At 41.4% G+C, this 22,062-nt stretch overlaps 4 protein-coding genes across 5 annotated transcripts; 3 read left to right on the top strand and 1 right to left on the bottom strand.

Moving 5' to 3' along the window:
* Positions 1-1,741: 1,741 nt before the first annotated feature.
* On the bottom strand, positions 1,742-9,261 carry ythdf3 (YTH N(6)-methyladenosine RNA binding protein 3). 2 transcript variants are annotated; one of them, XM_041065945.1, is made up of 7 exons: positions 9,178-9,250; positions 8,986-9,066; positions 8,662-8,887; positions 8,201-8,225; positions 7,764-7,843; positions 5,813-7,495; positions 1,742-2,797 (listed from the first exon to the last, which is right to left on the bottom strand). In XM_041065945.1, exons 3-7 carry the CDS (start codon positions 8,683-8,685, stop codon positions 2,774-2,776), a joined length of 1,836 nt encoding a protein of 611 aa, XP_040921879.1. In that variant the 5' UTR covers positions 8,686-8,887; positions 8,986-9,066; positions 9,178-9,250; the 3' UTR covers positions 1,742-2,773. The 2 variants fall into 2 exon arrangements, with proteins under 2 accessions (XP_040921879.1, XP_040921880.1); XM_041065946.1 differs by lacking the exon at positions 8,201-8,225 and having other exon boundaries at positions 8,662-9,261.
* A 1,003-nt stretch (positions 9,262-10,264) lies between these two features.
* abhd10b (abhydrolase domain containing 10, depalmitoylase b) lies at positions 10,265-14,068 on the top strand. Its single transcript, XM_041066033.1, has 5 exons — positions 10,265-10,390; positions 10,836-11,022; positions 12,101-12,212; positions 13,049-13,186; positions 13,295-14,068. The coding sequence occupies exons 1-5, from the start codon at positions 10,297-10,299 to the stop codon at positions 13,634-13,636; spliced, it is 873 nt and encodes a 290-aa protein (XP_040921967.1). The 5' UTR covers positions 10,265-10,296; the 3' UTR covers positions 13,637-14,068.
* A 2,039-nt stretch (positions 14,069-16,107) lies between these two features.
* Positions 16,108-19,095, top strand: tagln3b (transgelin 3b). The gene is made up of 5 exons (XM_041066034.1): positions 16,108-16,204; positions 16,485-16,708; positions 17,521-17,695; positions 17,867-17,969; positions 18,068-19,095. Exons 2-5 carry the CDS (start codon positions 16,529-16,531, stop codon positions 18,207-18,209), a joined length of 600 nt encoding a protein of 199 aa, XP_040921968.1. The 5' UTR covers positions 16,108-16,204; positions 16,485-16,528; the 3' UTR covers positions 18,210-19,095.
* A 1,266-nt stretch (positions 19,096-20,361) lies between these two features.
* Positions 20,362-21,926, top strand: c1qtnf9 (C1q and TNF related 9). Its single transcript, XM_041066032.1, has 3 exons — positions 20,362-20,605; positions 20,727-20,789; positions 20,987-21,926. Exons 1-3 carry the CDS (start codon positions 20,419-20,421, stop codon positions 21,754-21,756), a joined length of 1,020 nt encoding a protein of 339 aa, XP_040921966.1. The 5' UTR covers positions 20,362-20,418; the 3' UTR covers positions 21,757-21,926.
* The last annotated feature ends 136 nt before the right edge of the window (positions 21,927-22,062 follow it).

Raw genomic sequence — 22,062 nt, 5'->3', positions numbered from 1 at the left:
TTTTTGTCACTCCCCGCTCACATCCTTTTTCTCCCTCTCTTCTCCACCTCTCACTGCACAGCTTGGTGAGCTGGCATTAATTGCTCCAAAAGCTTTGGAAGCACAACAAGTGCTTCTCATCCTGGTATAATTGTGTCTGTAGGAGTTGGAGGGCTTGAGAAGAAAGGGGGCTTTGTAGTACGTCTTGGGAGCTGAGGACCTTTGAAAGAAACGTGATATGGTGGCGCACTCTGGTGGACAGACGGTGAAAGAGAAGTTATTTATCTAAGGGTAAAATAAATGAGATTATCAAAAGCAAATTTACACATAAAAATCGTCCTCTGTTTGATATGACAGTATCTTAAGTGCATAAAAGCTTTTATTAGATTTATTGTCTGATTGTACAGCACTAAGTTATGACATTAATTTAATTTTCTGTAAATTCAGAACAGTATGAAATACATAACTTGCACAGAACAACCTGTAATGTAGATAATAGCATAAAGCGATTACCAAAAATTGGGCCTGTATATCCCGTACTGATGGTTCCATTACTGACCATGTAAACAGTTTCAGTTATTTAGTTTTGTCATTATTTCTTCTTTTATATCTCGTGACAGCATCTGTCTCACGCTGTAAAGAAATCAGCCTGCTCTAGGCATTTGAATAATGAAGTGAAACAGCCTCATTAGTTTTAGTATCACACTGTGTAAATCCAGTTTCAGTTGCCTTTCCACTGCCTGACCACTGCCTAATTCTGGGCAAAAACACTAAGCACCTGCCATCTTTTGACATTAATAGCTCATACTTAAAATTATTTCTCTTTGGTCGCCGTCATAGCACATTTAGACATGTGAGCACATGATTAAAAACAGCAGGAAATTCCACATGTTCTGTCATCACATGATATTTTTAGATAATTCTGTGTGTAAAAATCAGTTCTTCAGTCATTGTATGTTCTGAAATGAATCAACTCTTTAATGAACTCTTTAATATTTGTATTTTTTGTGATCACAACTGAAAATGTTTATCTATATGTTCTCCTTTTTTTCAAATGTTACTGATGCTGCAACAAAACAAGACTAAGTTGTTCTCTAGCATTGCTCTATGTTAAAAGGCCAGTTAGTCAGTTGATGTATAAGTAATGGCAGATGAATTTTGGATCATAGTTTGAGCCTTAAAAGCTGCCAACTCGGAGCTCAGTGCTCCATGCAAAGGCCTAAGGCTAAAAGCTAGATGCACCTCATTCAGGATGCTGTGTATGTTCATCACAGAGATGCAGAATGGAACTGGTGTTAGGTTTGTAGCAGTCAGGTGATCACTATCACTATATCCCTCTGGCCCGACCCATAACCATGCGTCACGCTCTGAGTCTGCCATTGTGACTGTGTAGTCAAAACAGATTCATCATGTCTCTTAACTCACTGCAAGGGTTTATCATGGACAGTAAGGGTTCCCTGCATGCTATGGTGGAAGAAGTACTCACATCCTTTGCTTATGTGAAAGTATATGACATGTAAAAATACTCTATTACACATAAAGCCTCTGCATTCAAAGTCCTATTTAAGTAAGAGAAGTATTATCAGCTAAATACTTAAAATAGTTAATAGTTAATAGTCAATAGTACGTCCTTGCTGTTGCAATGTGTCTGCTTGTACTGTAGCATAACAGCTTATCTTTTTCTTATCACTGAGTGTGTATGATACTGTGGTATGAAGCACACAAGTAATGTATACATTAAAAACACAACACAACATTTGCGCTAAACATGGGTAATTTTTATTTAGCTAGTGAGTTACCTAGAGGAGAAAACTGTCACATCCTTGCAGTTGATGTCTTGCCGTTTTGGGGGAATCCCAGTTAAGCCGAGCAGGAGGGGTGATGCAAGGGGTGGGGTTCTCCCAAAAGTGCTAAGAGTTGTTGAGGACAGACAGTCTGATTGAGCCTGAGGTACAGTAGAGTACATCAACATCAGAGCAAAGACAGTCACCCACGTGGCCCAAGGAGGCCACCGCTAGTTCTACCCAGAGCAGCAGGTTTCTCCTCAGACAAATGCACTTCAGAATGACAGAATCACAAGAGAGAAAAAGAAAAAAAAAGAAAGAGAGAAAACAAAGATGTGCACTGGCTGGCGTTTGCCAACCTGCTGCATAATTGTAATCTTTTGGTACACAGAAACAGATGCAGAAAGGAAGGGAACAGGTAGCGGGAGGATACATCCTATGATTGGCATGATTGTGGTTGTTTCCCAATTATTTCGGTCCCACCTGTCAATCATCCACAGCCTCTCTGCCTGAGGAGGATCAGATGGCTGAATACAGATTCGAAGTACAAGATTAATTTATACATATCATCTTTAATTCTATTCAAGAGCTAATGAAGCTCACCAATATCCCAAACATTTGAGGCATTAAAAAAATTACAAATAAGCCCGGTGAAATCTTCTGACTATTCTGGTTAGTCAGTTAGTTGCTCACAAACAAAAATCAAAGAAGAACACAGAGTTAGAGAGTTAAGGGTACTGGTAGAGGCTGTTTAGAAGGACTGAAAGTGCTTTAAAGACAGAGTTTTCAGAGTGGGTTCTTTTTCTCGTGAGACAGGAACACAGGGTTTGATGCACCAGTCAACGGATACGGATGAGTCCATCTATTGTCATGTTCAAGTGTTCAGATACATTGTCATCTTCAGCGGAAAGATTGTGAGAGCCTTTCCTCCTTTCCTCCTGGTTAGGCAAATTTTATTTAAGGTCCTACATCATTAGTGTTGCAGTTCTAGCAGACAGCTTGCTTGAAGGTTACTGTTTATTTCTATTGCGCTCCTGGCAAGAGAAGAAAAGAAAGAGGTATTCAGTGGATGGGATCAGAACAAGAGCAACAAGAGACACAAACAGCTATTAGAGCAACGTCAGAGCTCCTTCCCTGATTATACTCATCTACTGTGGCCGATATGTTGAAAACCCATTTATGAAGGCAATCGATACTGATTTTACTTCTTAGAAAAAAATGCATTGAATGAATGCCTTTATTGTGCTGATCTCCATTTGTATGACTCTGCAAATGTCATTCATCACTTGTTGTTTCTATTTTGAGCTCTGTTTCTGTAAAACAGCTGGACTTAAAAGTTCAGTTGGTTTTATTTATTAGTTTTACAGGAACCAGGTGGGCGTCTCAAAAGGTACTGTAGAGAATTAATAATACATGTGCTGTTGAGAGTAAACTCAGTATACATTTTTTTTCTATCAATTCTGGCTATTTGTGAGCACCTACTTTACTGTCTGATTTCCCATTTGGTATGGAAAGTACTGGTTTCCAAACCAGGTTTCAGTGATTTCATCTGAAGCTTAGATTGCAGAAAAAACCCAAATTATGTTTTGTATATTTACTTAAACATTGTATTTCAATGTAAGCACAATTTAACCTAACTTAATTAAAGCCATCACAAACAATCTTGCAAGGATAAAGAGGATGATTAGTTATTTACAGGAAAAAAATGCCTAAAATCTGTATTTAACCTTCATGAACCTTTCCACCCTATCCAGCACTCGTCAAATGAAAAACACTGAAACACAAGATGAGAAACACATATCATATTTTTGAGCAGATCTGTAGTTGTCACTCTTGTTATAGTGATTTACACCACACTGGCAGGAAAACTAATCAGTCACTAAAGCATGGACACTTAGATTACTCTGTTTAGTATTAAATGAGACACAGAACATCAAGAGAGTATCCGAAAATGAGTTTGGAAGGCCTCGGGTATGTACTGACCAAAATGTTTAGCTATGTTTACACTCGAGGCAAGCCACTGCAGCCGCTACTCTCAGCTTGTAGTAATAAGTCTCACTTGGGTTAAGATAAACACAGTACCGGCAAAACGCATGCTCAAAATCCTGAGTAATCACAACACCCCTCAAATATCAAATATTCCAGGGTGTGTCAGGGATTACAAGAAAACAGGAATGTGGTGAAAACAGTCAGTTTCTCATAAAAGATATGAAAAAAATCCATGGAAGTCAAAATAACCCGGGAACTTTTGGGCTGATTCTTTGTCTGACTTTTTTTCTTTTTTTTGTTACGGTGGAACCATGTCCTCTTTGAGGAGTGGGTGTCCATGTCAGTGGTCTGGGAAAGGTCCTGTAAGTGAAACTCTATCCCCAGAAGGGCTGCTCACACTGGGTTGTGGCTCTGGGAACAGAAACCTTGACAAAACTCATTCTATACAAGACTTATACGTCTGCAAGGTTTGAAGTATGTGATTATTAATACTGAAAGAAACTTATAATTTATTTCTTTACATAATCGGTCAACAAAATGTTTAGATTTTCTTTTTCTTTGGTAAAATCCTTGTTATTAGGTCTGATTTGCAAGTAATAAAACTCCTTCCTTGCGCAAAAATCAACCCATTTAACTAGATCTTTACTGGTATGACTCAACTGTTACCGGCAGACTGGCATTCACCCCAGTATACCATGAATTTTCTTATTACAGTACATCCAAAGGAAGAAAGGAGCTCACCTCTACGTATTAATTGGAAAATTAGTTATGCTAATGAAATCCCACAACAACATTTAGATCTGAAGTTAGCGTAAAAAACACTTTGGGAAGGTGTTACAGTGCAGGTAGCTGGGCTGGTTTGACACCTCTCAAAGTTCGGGAAGGACAGGCCAAACAACAGAGAACAATTAACCTTGTCAGGCGAAGGAGGGTGAGGCCTCAGCCGGGCCGATCCTGTCATGTAGGAGGTCAGGGCTACAAAAGCAGCACAGCGCAACGCCTGCACAACGCAGGATGAAACAGGCTTTCTACTGACAGGTTGTTTTCAGAAGCCTGAAAACATTGACTTGAAATATTTATGAGAAAGTAACCCAGCGCATATTAACAAGGTCAGCAGCGAGGAGTCAATACAGCATCAATGGAGCACCAGCAGTAGGGGAGTGGGAGAAAAGGAGGGAGCGGGTCATGGGGGTTTTCTAAACGCAATTAGATTAGCATACTGGTAAATCTAAGAAGGGTTGCAGCAGAATGCAAGAGATGATAATATGTTATTCACTCCTTGGCTGCTGTTTTTCCACAGCAGTAGCATCCCACAGAGTTTTTACTATTTAGGCTAACATTTGTGGTACACCACTGTTATTACCACTGCAACATATTTTAGTTTCCCCTCCGAGGGCGCAGGCTTACACAGTGTGTGTGCTTTTCAGAACTATGTGCACAGACAGATATAATCATGCATTTTTATCCTGCATTTTGCTGGGAAACATTTTTAAAATCGACCGTTTACAACATCTACAGCAAACTGTGCCAACTCTGAGGCACGTTGCAGCCAGTTTGCGGGCCGAGGGCTTATGTTGTTAAAGACTAATAAAGCATGAGGAGCCTGTGGAGAGCAGAGAGGCTTGGTGTTCAAAGGGAGATCAGAGCCTACATCTGCCTTTGTCTGAGAGAAAGAATGCCAGGAATGTGGGCTATTTCAGGAAACCTCTATGCATCTAACCCCACTTCAGCAGATCATCGCAATCTCGACAGCACAAGATGGCTGATGAGGAATCAGGGTTTCCTGAACCTACTTATGAGTAATGGTGGCATGTCAATCTGCTAACCATCCTCTGGGAACTTCCATTTATGCCAGGCTGCTCATTCAGCAACAGGATGTTACAATCTCTGTCTAAAAGCAGGTGGAACAAGGTCAACTGACTACAAGACTGGCTATAGCCTGTAGCAGTGACTCAGTGAAAGTTAGCCTCCCTTTGAATTAAAGGGTAACTGAACTGTCTCATGCATACAAACAAGCTATTTACAGAGGACAAGACTCTATAAATGTGCATTTATCTCACCTTCCTCAGAGCCTCCTCCTCTTCCTGACGTTTCTCATAATGTGCAAAGTCATCAAAGATTGAGGTGGTATGCTTGTAAGTGGCGATAATTTTAAGCACTTGTTTGGCCTTCTCCAGAGGCACTTCCTGAGTGTCCCTGGAATTGGTCACTGGCTTGTTGTCATTGTTCTCCAGCCGGATGTGTCGCAGCTGGTTGTTGGGCACGTCTTTGATGAAAACCCACTTCACTTCAAACTTGCCCTTCCACTTGTCCTGAGACCAGACGCCTGCATAGGCATTGTAGTCCACCGGTGAGCGCATCTCGGCCACGCCACAGAAGTGCCCACTGCCGTTGACACTGAACAACAGATACAGGGGCCCCTTGTTGCCCAGTGAGCGGTAGGCACCATCCAGGCGCTTGTTGCCATGTTCTGTACTGCACCAGATAGAGTACTTGATTGAGCGGTGGATGTCATCTTCCGAATAGCTCTTGATAATGAAAACACGTCCATTTTTCAAGTTCCAGTCAAAGTCTTTGGGGTTGTAGTTGTTGAGGGCACGGAGTTTCTCCAGCACGGGATGCACTTCTCCAGAGCAAGGGGAGGCACTGAGTGGGATTCCCCCACCCAGACCGAAGCCCTCACCCCGGTTCCTGGGAGCCACCCAACGGTTAGGAGGCGGACCAGGCTGCTGGGGTTGTTGCTGATGAAGGGGCTGCGGGGGGCCAGGTTGAGAGGGGAGGTGCAGGTGCGGTGGGCCAGGGGGCAGAGGCTGGGGGTGTTGGGGGGACTGGAGAGACTGGAGCTGGAAGGGTTGGTGTTGGTGCTGGGGTTGGTGTTGGTGTTGGTGTTGGTGTTGAGGCTGAGGGGGCAAGGGGTTCTGCAGTAAGGGCTGGGGCTGAGCTAGGAGAGGCTGCTGCACCAGAGGCTGCGGGGGCATCATAGTCTGAGCTAATGGGGGCTTATTCAGAGAGCCCTTATCGTCCCAAGTACCGATGTTCATATTGTGCTTTATGGGGGGTGGGGGAATGGTGGCGACTCCCCCCATCCCCATGTTCATGTTGGCTTTGGGTTTGACCTTGGGCTGCAGCTTGGCCGGCTTCTTGGCAATGGCGGCCCAGGAGGCAGGTTTAGGTGCTGACGAGCTGACAGACGGTGGGAGGCTATTGGCTGCCATACTGCTCATACCCGCCGTGCCTCCTAAGGGTGAGCCTACGGTTTTGGTGACTGCTGCCACCATGTCTGTACCCAGTTTTAACCCTGTCATACCCTGCTCAATGCTGTTCAGTACCGGCACTTTACTGAGCTGGGTGTCACTTCCAAAGCCCGCTTGTCCGTCCGCGATGGCCCGACCAAGTGAGCTGGGGGCATACCCATAGCTGTTGCTGTAGACTGAGCTCTGTGTGGACTGTCCCTGAGAGACACTGGTACCCCAGGTGGAAAAGTCCGCATTACCAGGGAAGAAGTTGAACCCATGCTGGCCGAGGAAGGGAGGGGTGTTCCCCAGAGCACCTGGCTGGCTGAACACACCGTCAGGAATGAAGTGCGGCTCGCCATTGCTCATCTGTCCATAGGTAGTTAGGTAGGGCATAGGAGGGTCTCCTGCTGTGGACCAAGCAGCCTCTCCAAGAGAGTAAGGGAAACCAATGGATGGAGCATAGTAGCTGGGCATGTAGGGGTCAGACATTGGTGGATAGCTGTTACTCTGTACAGAACAAAGGGAAAACCAGTTAATGCGTTATACAGAATTCTAGGCAGTACAATTAAGAAATCAACAAATGTTCAATACATCTGAAATCTTAAGGAACTTGAGAAGAAAATCTCAGGTAAACTAGAATGACAATAGCGATATGTAACATGGCTGTCACCTCACATATGCAACTAATTTGCTTGTATCATGAGGTTTTAAACTGACCACTGACCATAACTACAAACTGTCACTCTGGACAGACTACATCCTGATATACTGTTACCTGATTTGTCTGGCCGCTTAAGTAAGGCTCAAAATCATCATCATTCACACCATCCTTTTGATGCATTGATCCGTTTTGCACTAAGGATAGAAAAAGGAGACATTAAATCATCATATAGTTCAAATATTTGTGATTCCCAAATAGTTAAAACTCAAGATAATAATATCTAAAGATCCAAAACTTGAGATCTCAGTGTTGTGAAGCATAATGATCATTAAAAGAAAAAGAAAAAAACAGAACAAATGCAGAATTCAAGGATAGTCACCAATGCTAGCATGCTGTATAAGCTGCAGTTTACACCACCAGTTTCAAAGCTCTATCAGCAAGTACTGATAGCACGTTAGCTAATTTTAAGTTAAAACAGCCGGCACTGCCACACTGAGATAAACAAATGCGGACTTCTGCACCATTTTTAAAATTACTGTTGAAAACCTTACCTTTATTTCCTTGTCCTTTAGGTCTCTGAAATAATGGGCAGCACAGGAAAAAGAAAGGAGACTGTTGTCAGATCACGACAGGAAGAAACATACACACACACGCACGCACACACACACACACAGAGCCGGCTGTATCCTACATGGATTAATACAACAGTCTGTAGTAACCTCAGGCTGAAGCCATCAGCCCGGATGTTAACATTTACAGGTTGCTTCGCGTTATTGACCGGATGTCAAACGCTCTGACATCCAGTAAACGGTGCCGCATTGGCAACCGGCTACAGCTGGAGTTGGTTGGCAACACAGTCGGCCTACATTACTGCTAATAGCTATCACATATCAAAGACTTTTTAGCCTGTTTGATTTTTTGGGCATGCCGAACCAGATCAAACTGTTGTCGGCAAAGTTTCATCTGGCCGCACGGCTAATGTATAACACAGTACGGCTGTCAATACACGAACCTGATCGACTGTGGTCGCAGACATCCTCCAGGAACCGAAACTGATCGCTGTTTGTGAGACTGTCCACGGCTTCCCCCCTGCCTCTCTCTGCACTTCGGCGCTTTCCTGGCTCGTCTCTCGGGTTGTCCAATCACTCTGTTAACGTTACAAGGCGGCGTTTTCCTCTCCGTGGTCAGACCTGACGACGATCTGGTTCTTCTGGCGGTTACAAACGGCGACTTCGTGTCTACGGAGAAGGCGTCAATTAATGCGTGCGATCCTGCCACAGATGGTCTTTATCAGTCAATCTGAAACTGACTAGTCTCTTACTGGAATATCCCTTACCATATTCCACAATGGCGGATAGGCTCTTTACTCCCGCTTCCGTTCCGTTCTGCTGCTCCGTGACCTTCCGCCTGTGACGCTCTGAGTCATGTTACAAACTGACACTTCACATGACAGTCACAATCAAACAACAAGTCCCCCGCTACTTTCATTATTTCTCTGTCCAGGGCAATTTAAGCCAGTTTTACTGACCTGCTGTTATCGTAACTGATGTCAAAATAATAATCACCTCTTCAATGGGGAGCCTCCTGTAGGTTATAGCCACTACCTGCCAAACTCGCTGCTGGATGGACGCCTGAAGTTGCATGTAAATAAAATAAAAATAATACAAATTAAAAATAGATGGGGGAAAAAAGCAGTGGTGTTAAGTTACTAATTATATTTACTCAAGTGTCCCACAATTTTGAAGTACATGGATATTTTCCATTTTCTACCACTTATGTTCCACTACATTTCAGAGGGAAAATATTATACTACTGATTAAACATTTCTAATTAAAACAAATGATGAACCCATAAAATATGATGCTCTATTATGGATTAAACTACCCAATAATTTATAAAGGACTGAAAATGAGTACTAGCTATAATCTTAAAATGATACATACTTCAAATGTAAGAATATAAACATATAATGCACACTGTTGTCCAAAAAATGTAAAAGTGAAGCTTAAAGTACTCAACTGGGCTATGCTAAGGAGCAGCTAAGTCCAATACAATGTTTTTCTCTTCATATTGACAAATACTTTGAGGCTACTTATGCTTATAATAACACTCAAGACCAGCAGGCTTTTAGCTGGCTTTATCGATCAAAGAATAACATGTTACTGAATTGCAGAAATGTAGTACAAATTATTTGTTTTGGAGCTGAGCACGAATAAGAAAAAAATAGAGCAAAATATATTTTTCAAAAGTCATAATAATGTTACCACATGATTACATCTTTCTTTGCAGATTAAGATTCTGCATAAAACCATATGGGGATTTTATGTTGTCTTGTGTATATTAAATTGCGCAGCAGTCTGCAAAATCAGCTCCACCTTGACCAGATATGCACATGTATGCATTAATATTATGAATTAATATTATGAATAATAAAATATCTAATAATAGGACATCGTCAAGAGCCATTCGAGTAAACTTTTTCTTTTAATGCGTTTAATACGTTGTGCTGATAATATTCCTGTACTTCCATACTTACACCACTGCTCCACAGCACTGCTGTAGTTGTAATGTTAAGGGATCACAACAAGAGTAAACGAGAATTACTGCTGCTGCTCTCGCGATATTTCCTCAGTGGTCGCGTAACAGTATGGCAGCCGTCGCGCTGAGGTCTTGCCGCAGAGGACTTTCGCAGATCTTAAGTAATGGAGGGCTCGCAGCTTTGTCTTCAAAGCGTTTTGAAGGTTTGTTTTAGATTTCGCCGTTGGCACAATTAATTTCTCAACGCTGTTGTTTCATACAAGCGTGTTTAAACGGTCAGGAGGGGGTGTGGCTCACGCAAACTGCGTCGCCTTAAAAATTTAGGGCAGCATTTGCGGTTCTGACTGGTTTTGCGCCGTCTGTGTTGATTCTCGTTGTATTTTAAAAAGCGTAGACGCTAATTAGCCTAAGGGTGTGCACATATGTCAAAGCTGTTGGCATGTTTGCCCGGTATTAAAAACATGCCCTCACTGTTTCCCCAAGTATCCATGTGCTGTTTTCTAAATTGCATCAAGAGAAGCCTCATAAAATGGGGTGTGACGTTGTATCCAGCAAAGTTGTTTTTCTGTTTTAGCAGATATAGTCCCATTGAAGCATTTACATAACCTGTTTTGCAATTGTAGTAATACTTTGCACTGTGTCAACTAGGAGACAGAAGACACAAGTCCACAGTTCAGTATGCTTCACGACCAGAACTTCCAAAGTTGGCCTACAGAAGAGTGAAGGGGAAGAGCCCAGGTGTGGTTTTCCTCCCGGGATATGGCTCCAACATGAATGGGCAGAAAGCCGAGGCACTGGAGGAGTTCTGTAGGTCACTAGGACACTCATACCTTAGGTAAGTCATCCAAACACACCACCCAGAGGGGTACATGGCATACTGGTACATTTATAGTGGTCCCGGATGTCCACAGTCTGGATTTTCATCTTTAAACACCTGCAATATCTGCACATAGCATTGAATACAATTTAACTCATATTTATTTAGCACATAACACAACTTAATCCAAAGTGAGTTACAGGGTTGCAAAGAACAAAAATATATACGCCCACCACACACTCACAGTTACTGTCTCAGTGTCCTGATGAGTGAACATAAGATCTAGCACAAGTCGTCAATGCATAAAATGTGTTTTTAATTTTAGTAATTATTAAAAGGAAAAAGTTGTATTTCTTTGGGACAGCCTCTGAAAAGACTGTCACAATATAAATAAATTAGATTTAGTGGTTTTCTGCCATAAATAAACAACAGAAAATATGACTAAGCAAATATGGCATGAATCCTACTATAAATAATTAATTCATATTGATATGTTGTCTGATTTTGTTTCCAAGTAAAATCATGTGCCAAGATAACTGTGCATACATAATAAATTTTAGTGGATCTAGATATGGAGGGTATATTTTGCTTGCACAAAATGTCATGTGCTGTATTCCTAACAGTTAGGCATATGATCTTTTTTCTCTGAGATCAATCCTTTATTTCAGCAGACCTGAAAGGGATCTGTTTAGTAATTTCAGAATTGAAAAGCCAAAGGATTCCATGTGCAATAATGTGACTTGTGACAGGCTATAATTAGCAATTAATCACGTTAATAAAAGTATTGTTTGATATTCTCCTGAATGAGTGATGACTAATGAATCGTTTCAGTATTTTAAAAATACCTCCAAGCACTCCAAACTTCTCAGTGTCCTCTAAAATTACCATTAGGTGGGTGGTTTAATATAAAAGACATGGGTCCATCATACTAAACACATAAAGGCCTGGTCCCATTCTCATTGTGTTATATAACTGATGTACTGTACTCATAATGTTTAAAAAAAAATGTTAACCTTGTCTTAGGTCTCTCTTGTCTTGCTATAGTTTTACCCTCTGATACCCATGGCCATGGGCTGTTCTATATATGCTTTCCCAGGTTTGACTACACAGGACATGGGGCCTCAGAGGGGGTCCTAGCAGAAGGGACTATCGGTACCTGGAAAAAAGACGTCCTTTTTGTGTTGGACGAGTTGGCAGACGGGCCACAGGTAAATATTTCTAAGAGACATCCCCATTTGGAAGTTACTGGTGGTTAGCAAGCAATAAAGTCATGAAGACTGCTCTTGGGAATGTGGCATTTCATGTGAGACATTTTGAAATCTATGGTGTCGTATTATTTAATTGTGTTTATTTTAACAGACTGGATGAGAAAAGGGCACACAAAATATTGATTTCAGTCTAGAGTTACAATTACAGGGTATTTGATCAATATGCATGCATTAATTTACACGAATGTGATATTTTTAATAAACTACAGTCAAACGGAGCATCCTCTCACAGTAGAAGAGCATCAGTGTCACCTTCCATGAAACCAAAAGTGCTTGTTGTGCAAACACATTATAAGTATTGTGATGTTTGACTCACATTGTTGTTCCAAACCACCAGTGAGTTATTATAGAGATTAAGCAACCGACATAAAATGAAAGCCTATATTTAAAACCTCTATTTGCTCTCAATAAATTGCCAAAAAAGTTCTAGAGAAGAGAATCAATAAATCAGATCAGGTCAAAAGGGCGAATCTTTTTTGGTTAACATTGTGAGATAGGCCTTTTTTTGAGTGCCATTCTAGTTGGAATTGGAATTAAAATACTCTCCACCCTTTGTTTCTAGTATTCAATGTGTGTGTGTTCTTTCATGTCTCCAGATGGTGGCACTATGTCACCACATTTGTAGTGTTTGTAATCCTCCACTACCATGATTATACTGCGTGAATCTGGTGTTGTCTTTATGGAATGTTTTTAATGAAGTTGTTAATGTATTTCTTTATTAATCAGTTGGTCATTTGATTTACAGTGTGTTTACAGGGTTTCTTTCTTACTTATAGATACTGGTGGGTTCAAGTATAGGCGGTTGGCTCATGCTGTTGGCAGCAATTGCAAGACCAGAGAAGACTGCTGCACTTGTGGGCATCTCCACTGCCGCTGATCACATTGTCACATCGTTCAATTCTCTTCCTCTGGAAGTAGGAACATATATTGTTATTATATACATTGCATTCCTTTTCGTTGTTTTGTTTGAAAGTTTGCAGGCATTTCATTTAAGAGAGATTTGTTCACACTTCTATTTGCAGACACGGAAGGAGTTTGAGGAGAAGGGAGAGTGGACAGTTCCCACCAAACACTCAGAGGAGGGTGTTTACAAGTTTAGCATGGACTTTCTGCGTGAGGCAGAAAATCACTGTGTGCTCCACAGCCCCATCCCTATCACCTGTCCCGTGCGTCTCATTCATGGGCTCAAAGATGAGGACGTCCCGTGGCACATCTCCATGCAGGTTGCAGAACGCGTTCTCAGTAATGATGTGGATGTCATCCTTCGGCGACATGGCCAGCACCGCATGTCAGAGAAGGACGACATCAAGCTCATGGTCTACACTATTGACGATCTCATAGACAAGCTGACCACTATGGTCTGAGTAAGGGATGGGGGGGAGTGAGCTTGAGAGGTTGTTGAGTTAAGGACTGTGCTTACTGGAAAGTCAACCCTCAAGGAAATTACCAAACAATGGCATGTTTCTCTGCCAAAAATGACCTTTTATCCATCTCTGTTATTCTCCCCATACTTCATCTGTCATTTCAACATGCCATTTCAGTGCAAACTATATTTAAAGGGAGCTCTCCTGCTAGCTGTTCCCTTATATCTTCAGGTTGCATTTGTACGTGTTTCAGGTTATTATTTTTCGATTATTATGTTGGTCAGTCATTCTTAGGTCTGCCATTGCTGCTGTCTCTGCCGCTGTTCTTACTGTTTGACTGTTTTCCCTCCCTCTCTAATTAGATGCGTAGTTTTCCTGTGCCTTTTTTAATCACTTTTCACCCTTTTTGGCCAATAAAACCTCTGCACACTAGAGTGCAGGTCTCGGTTTGTTACCACATCTAACCTACGGTAATCAACTGACAAACAATTGTCTTTATGAATTAAGATGAAGTGCCACTGATTTTGAGTATACATCATACCAAAGTTCTTATTAGCAGTAAGGATTTACAATTGTGGGAAATTGTGAGCTGTACTGCAGAAATGGATCTTAATTTATAGGTTTAGTACTCTCGAGTGTGACAGTTTTACATTTTTACATTCCCATGACTACTAACCAGATCAAAAAGGATTTAAAATTCATTAATACAAGTGGAGTAAAGAGCAAAGGTATATTAGTATGTCAACACAATGAATTATATCTGTATACTTTGTCAAAATCATCGAGGGTTGTAGGCTACAGCCCTTTGCAGTTTATTTTTGACAGCAGAACATTCCGTTACATGACTCCCCATACCTGCTGGCCTTTAGCCAGAGAGGACTGCTGAATGGAGCCACTGGACTGTTGATTATTAACATGTAATTGGCCACTAGCTGCACTATGCTCAATGGAGTGAAACTGACCACTTAACTCTCTCAGGTCTGCTTAACTGCAGCTGTGACCTTTAACTCGTGGTTGAGCTGTGTAGTCAGTCATTTTCTGCGTCAAAACTAAGATTAAACATAGATTTACAGGCACACGCAGAATGACGATTGTAATGTAAGCAGAATGTAAGGCACTACATATGGTGATGTTGCTCCCGTTGCTATAGTTTTCACATAAGGCAGATATGTATAATTCATATCTTTACTTACCAAGAAATGTTTTCTAAGTATCCTACATTTTAGTTGTTTGGTATCTAGTTGCTTAAAATAAGGCAACATGCCTTCCATATTGAGCCACAGCACTCTGCAAACAGCATTTTCCCAGAATATTTATTCATCACAAAAACTCAGATTCAGTAAGCAAAGAGAAATGGCACTCATTACTGAAACTAAAAGATGGATGCTGTAACAAACAATACGCCTTAGTGTCAGACCATAATAAGTCAGGAGGGAGACCAACTGTTTAAAATAACTAAACAGACAACATAGGCTGAAATCCCCTCTGTTAAGGAGCCATTGTGCAAGTCACTGAATTCAGCAGTTATAATGAGGTAAAAAGTGGGCTTTTATATTGAATACCGGGGGTTAAACTCCAGTACAGGCTCCAAGTATCAGACAAGAGTTAAAAAAGAAAATAGTCAAATTAATTTGGCATCATCATGTGCCTTTTCTTACCGAGGGTCAGAAAAACTGAGCATGCACCACAGTGACCACTGTCCGGGAGCGGTGTCAGGTCGCATTGTGCGTTTTTTGCTGAGTCTCTTGGGACCCCCTCCTGGAGGAGCTGGCATATAAATCGAGCGACTCGCCCCTCCCGGACAAAGTGTTAGATCTAGCCTGCCCCGACGCGCCTGTGCTGCGCTTCATGGATGCTTCAGCAGTTCAGCATCCTCAGCCCTGCCCTGCTCAGCGAAATTAACACTGTGATACCGGACGAATCAAGCCGCTTTCTACTCTTTTAGTAAGTGCACGCAGTTTTCATGAAGTGCATGACATAATGGATATAATGTTTATGCAACCGATGCAGTGTCGCAGCTAGTGTGTGTATGTGAGCTTTGCGCAGTTGCCCTTGGGTTTGCAAATGTTCATGTTTTAACAAGCTGCAGAATGCGTAGCTATGTGATGTCGTAACATTAGATGGCGGGACTTTATTTGAATTTACTGAATTTAACTTACAGAATTGCGCCCTAAGATAGATTCAGGGAAGACAACAGAAGAACTAACAAAACCTTTTACATGCCGCAAAAAAAGACTGACGTAATTTAATTAAACTGTATTGCAGGCTAAATATAGAGCCGTTTGTACATTGTGTGAATGCATGTTTTGTAGGAGGGTGAACTTTGTAAAATAAGAATACATTTGATTATTTAATTTGCGTCATGATGACTGTCTGCTGTAGGTCATACTTGAACCATCATCTCATACAGCGCATCACGGCACTCAGCGTGCCGGAAACAGGCTTGATTGTTACCATAGCAATAAGAGGGCTTGTCCCTGCTCGGGACAGAAGCCAGGGACCACACCCTTCCCAGCTACAGCCTCCAGAGATGCGCCTGGGTGGACTGCTGAGCTGTGAGAGAGACAGGTGCTGTTAGAGAGGGGAAAACCTGGCTTTTTTTTTGGCTTTTCTTCAGATATCGACATAATTTATGATAGTGCTCTAATGCATAGGATCTTTTAGAGGAAATTTTAACTCTAAAAAGAACTTGTTATCCTGTAGCCATTTAATCAGGATACGTTTTAGTCACTAAAATGCTAAAGTGGGTAGGCCTATATTATAGGAATGTCAAGCAAAGAATATTTTTTTCCTGCTTGTTACAGAATAATTTTGTTTCAGCATCATGCATACCATTTGTTCTCTTTAGAGTTACTGAATACAACATACTAGAGTGTTGCTAGAGCTGTCATCATGGCGAACAGAGGGCCCAGCTACGGACTGAGCCGAGAGGTGCAGGAGAAGATCGAGCAGAAGTACGACCCAGACCTGGAGCAGAAGTTGGTGGACTGGATAGTTGCACAGTGTGGAGGAAACCTGGAGAGACCACAGCCGGGCAAACAGAACTTCCAGAAATGGCTGATGGATGGAACAGTAAGTGACTGCAGTACCTGTACTTAAAATAGAAGTTACCGTTTAATTATTTAAGCTACAACATAATAGATAGATCAGATTTAAAGAGACCATGAAGCGAAAAAAAAGACAAATAAGCAAAGAGAATTTTTGAAAGCTTGAGTAAATGATATTGGTCTTAAGTTACAGTACTGTGAATTTTCTTTTCCCTTAAAATCTGGAATAGACCATTATCATTACTCCTCTCTGAAAATGGGGACCAGCTGATAGTGTAGAAAAGAGACTGAGTCATTCCTGGGAGCCTGTGATGGAAAACCCCTCTGTCCCAAAAGCACTAAAAGACCTAATTAGCAACCAATTATAAAATGCACCCCTCACAGTGCCGCAGTATCTTCTTGCTTGACACTTCTGCTGACCCTAATGTTAAAGAAAATCATTCAGAAATCCATCATAGATGAGGCAGAGGCATCCGTTTCTGCACCAGCAATTGACTCAACAGATAAGAACACAATACACCCACAAGAAATTACATTTTACATTGCTCAAGTGGCTGACTCTTACTCAGCTTTCACAACTAACTGCAAATGCATTTTCATATCCCTTTTCTAAAAGCATGACAAGTTATTCTTAGAAATGTTTTCAATCACTGACGAGAAAAGATTAGAGAAAACTAGTACACCAACAATATTAATTGTGGCATTTAAGAATGGCATAAAAAAGGGTGTCTTTGGGTGAACTATCCCTTTAAGAACTCTCAGCTGTTATGGTGTATGGTGTGGTCAGTGTGTCATTTTAATTTTATCAGGCCAGTTCTCTGACCTCTTTTGCCCCAGATCCTTTGTAGACTTATCAACAGCCTTTATCCACGGGGGAAGGAACCCATCAAGAAGATTCCAGAGACTCAAATGGCCTTCAAACAAATGGAGAAGATCTCTCAGTTCCTGCAAGCAGCAGAAGCTTATGGGGTGACAACCACTGACATCTTTCAAACTGTGGACCTCTGGGAAGGTAAAGAAGTCTCATAAATCAAGTTGGCACTCGCAGTTTTGAATCTGAAGACTACATTTTATGTTTTATCTATCACTCAGGTAGATTATATTCATTTGTGTTCGTTTTTGCAGTGGTAAGCAGTTGTCACTAAATGCGTAAAATAAAATTATCCTATTGCTCTGGGTATAGGAAAAGACCTGGCCGCAGTGCAAAGGACCCTAATGGCTCTGGGGAGTGTGGCTGTCACTAAGGACGATGGTCACTACAGAGGAGACCCAGACTGGTTCCACAGGTAAAGAGAAAGACGACTATAACATCAGAGAATGATATTCTTCACAACTATATAAACATTAGGAAGTTCCTTACCTATTAACTGTTTTACGTGTGTAGGAAAGCCCAGGGGTATCGACGAGAATTCTCTGAAGAGCAGCTGCGCCAAGGACAGAGTTTGATTGGCCTGCAGATGGGCAGCAACCGTGGGGCTTCCCAAGCTGGTATGACGGGCTACGGTATGCACCGTCAGATTATGTAGACCACTTACTAGCTAACCTGCTCCTGCGCTTCCAGACCTTATTTTCTACTAATGCCACAAGTGTTATTCCCCTTAAAAAAACCCTTCCTATCCTTTGTAACACCTGCCATGTTAACCTCAATTTCCCTGGAATTGCTGCTTTTCCCAGTGTTCAGTCCTTATCCTGAAAAACATGATGTCCGATGCTGTTGATCTCTTTCTTCTCCTCTTCCCTTGTGCCACATGCTAGCCCCTCCCGAGCTTTGTTGACTCTGTTTTCTGACTTTCAGTGTCCAAGTGATTACTTAATGTGGAACTTAAAGTCATTCAGCATCAATTTAGTCTTTTAAAAAAACTGAAGATTGGAATCTCCTTACAAAACAAGCCATCACTGTTCTACATATGTTAAATCTGAAATACTGTAAGCCACTGTTGCAGCATGTTGTATGCTATTTACTTGTATTTATGTATTCTTTTATTTAAGTTTATCATTGGTCATTGTTTTAGGATTTGGTCTGTTATTGTGTAGTAAATCCAATGGCTCAATGACTGATGATGTCCCTACTGTCTTGTCTGAAGACTTGTTGCAGTATCCTCTGTAACCAAATCAACCTCACGTTGTGCCTGGTTATGGGACTACAGAGACTGGGTCCTAATATATTGGCCTCAAATTGATAAATAAGTTTAATTCTTTCTGAGCCATGCCCTTGTTATTTTGTTAGATTACATCTTTGTCAAGAATGTGTCCATTGTGTGCCCAAGCAAGTAAATCAATGTGCAGTAGCCAACATGTACAACCGTGAAATTTCCATTTCTGGTGCCAGGTAAAGACATTGCTTGAATGTGCACTTTTATGTATTGTCATGTTTATATTTTTAAATATATTTATATCTGAAGGCTTGTGAGAAAAAAATTATTGAAAGAAAAATAAAGTATGGGAACATATATTGGTGTTTGTGTAATACACAAGCTGGGGATCTTGATAGCTGTGTACTCAGTGTTGTTGGTTTTTTTTTTCTTATCTTGGTTTTATGTTCCAGCTCCTCCCCTGCGCCCATCCCTCCTGTCTCTCCTCACTGTACACAATCTAATAAAGGGGCACCGGCACTGTGGCATGATGATGACGGTTCATCTACCAGACAGGCTTGATTCAAGCCTGTTCCAGAAAACCTCTGCCTTGCTGAGTGACCTTGAGTAAGATATTAAATCCCTACCTGTTCTAGTCATACTGTTTAATAGCTGATCTAACAACTGTATACTTATAATATCTGTATGCAGAGGGTCTTGAAAAAACCAAGAGCCATGAAAAACTACCACAAATTGTTTCTAGGAATGGTTGTGCATCTCTGTCTCTTTTGTACAGTTTTTCAAAATACCTGCTTTGAACATGGTTAACTCATGGATCCAGCATTTAGAGAACATCTGAGGGGTGAGGGTGAGCAGAAATGTTTGTCTAAGACATTCTAGTGACATTGAGCTGGGCTTTCCACCACAAAAGGTCAAATTTGATGTAAGTGATCCAGTTTATGGGGTCAGCTGTTAGTGACTGTTGGCATTTTAAAGAGCACATATGAGAAAGGCATGCATGAATTAACATTTTAGCTTGTTATTAGCATCCAGCGACTAAAGAGCCCATCACAGTGCTGTCGTTTAAATCTTGGGGAAAAAAACAACAGCTAATATAATTCTAATTAATTTTTATTAGTCTAATAAAAAAAATTTTTTAGTAGTCTATTGAAAATAAGACATCCTGCCATGGAAATGTGAGTGACAGCATGTAATAATTTGCTTGAGTTTAATATCGTGTTTTTCTTTATAGGAAGGCAGCACATGTGAAACTATGTGGCCTTTTGCAGGCCTGGCCCTCACATAAATTTGGAATCAGCTTATTATTAGCCTCAGGCAAACTGGTGAAGTGTCTGGAGGGGCACATTTGATGTGTAACTGACAAAGTTAAAAAGTAAGCCAAAAACAAAGTAAGACCAATGAAAACGCTTTGAGAGGACTGAGGTCATCCTTGTCCAAAGTTCTTGTCCATCTTATGTTTTCTTTGGTTAGTGTCTTGGTTGTCTTTTGTTCTCTGTTGCCTGTTTGGAGACAATTTGATGGTTCTTTGCTGAATGTGTGCATTTGCGTAGGACACGTGGTTATGAGGCCAACTATGCACTTGCTTTAACTCTGAATCTGGAAGTTCTTGCATTAGTTTTGTGAGACAGGTGCATCAAAAACAATGTCGCAGATTAGATTTAGGGCTATACTTTTGCTCCTTCTGTTGGCAGAGTTTTGTGTTGCACAGGAAGAAACCCAAACTAAAGGCTGCGTTTGTGGATACCCTGGAATACCAGGAGACCCGGGGCACAATGGCACACCTGGGAGAGATGGACGAGATGGCCTTAGGGGTGAAAAAGGCGATCGAGGTAAGTTCAGAAGAGGCAATTTCTTCTTTAGAACTTGACCTTTGCACATCTTCCTACATGTTTCAAGCTTCAACTTCACAATTTGCAATAACATTATTTTTTATCAATCATTCATGAAAAGGTGAAGTTGGTCCTACTGGTCCAGCAGGCAATGATGGCCACAAGGGGGACAAAGGGGAACTTGGTATGTACCTTTAGAATAAATTGCAAACCTGAAAAATAAATGGGCCTTTAAAATGTTGGAATAAAATATATGTATGTGTATAAATAGGAAAAAAGAGGAATGTGTCTGAAAACAAAATTATACCAGCTCTATGGGCAACAGTGTACTTTGACACAGTATGACGACAGAGAGATTTATTGTCTGGTTGTCATTTACAGGTGCAGTTGGCCCAGGAGGGCTCAAAGGAAAAAGGGGAGATAATGGAGAAAGGGGGCCTCCTGGGAAAATGGGACCCCAAGGAGTCCAAGGGCCCATAGGGCTGAAAGGAAATAAGGGAGAGTTTGGGCCGCCTGGACCCATAGGGCCTAAAGGTGTTGTGGGGCCTCTTGGACCACAGGGTCAAAAAGGGGAAATTGGCCTTCGAGGTGAAAGAGGCATTCAGGGACCATTGGGACCCCCTGGCAGACCAGGCCCTAAGGGGGAAATTGGTGTTCCAGGTCACAAAGGCAACATTGGTTATCGTGGGGACAAGGGGAATCGAGGAGAGAAGGGTGATGGGGGTGAGAAGGGAGATGCATTTGTTATCTCTAAAAGCGCCTTCTCTGTGGGACTCACAGCACTAACTAAACTCCCAGCAGCTAATGCACCAATCCGGTTTGACAAGATAATTTACAACCAACAGAATCACTATGATCCACAAACAGGAAGATTCACATGCTCTGTAGCAGGCACTTACTTCTTCACCTACCACATCACTGTCTTCTCCAGAAACGTGAAAGTGGTCCTCATGAAAAATGGAGTAAAGATCATCCACACCATGGATAACTACCAGAGCAGTGAGGACCAGGCAGCAGGGGGCGCTGTGCTGCACCTGGAGGTGGGGGATAGGGTGTGGCTGCAGGTGGCTGGAGGAGAGCTGTTCAATGGGCTCTTTGCTGATGAAGACGATGACACCACCTTCTCTGGGTTTTTAATCTTTGCAGATTGATTACTTTATAATTTCTGATAAAAGAAAAAAAAATATTAAGAAATGAATCAGGAGAGATCAACCTGGCATTTACTCAAGTACTATACCAAAGCACAAATTTCAGGTATTTATACTTTAACTTGAGCATTTTCATTTTATTCTATTTAATACTTCTTCTTCATATATTTATATCTCCTATATTTCAGTTGTAAACATAATCTTTTTACACTTTTCTAAATTAGATCATATATACAGAGAGAGAGAGAGAGAGAGAGAGAGAGAGAGAGAGAGAGAGAGAGAGAGAGACTTCTTGCCTGTTTGTTGTCT

This window comes from Toxotes jaculatrix, chromosome 20 (genome assembly GCF_017976425.1).
Source record: "Toxotes jaculatrix isolate fToxJac2 chromosome 20, fToxJac2.pri, whole genome shotgun sequence".
NCBI classification, from domain to species: Eukaryota; Metazoa; Chordata; class Actinopteri; family Toxotidae; genus Toxotes; species Toxotes jaculatrix.
Note: the sequence above shows the minus strand (reverse complement) of the source record. Positions and strands in the feature narration are given on the sequence as shown.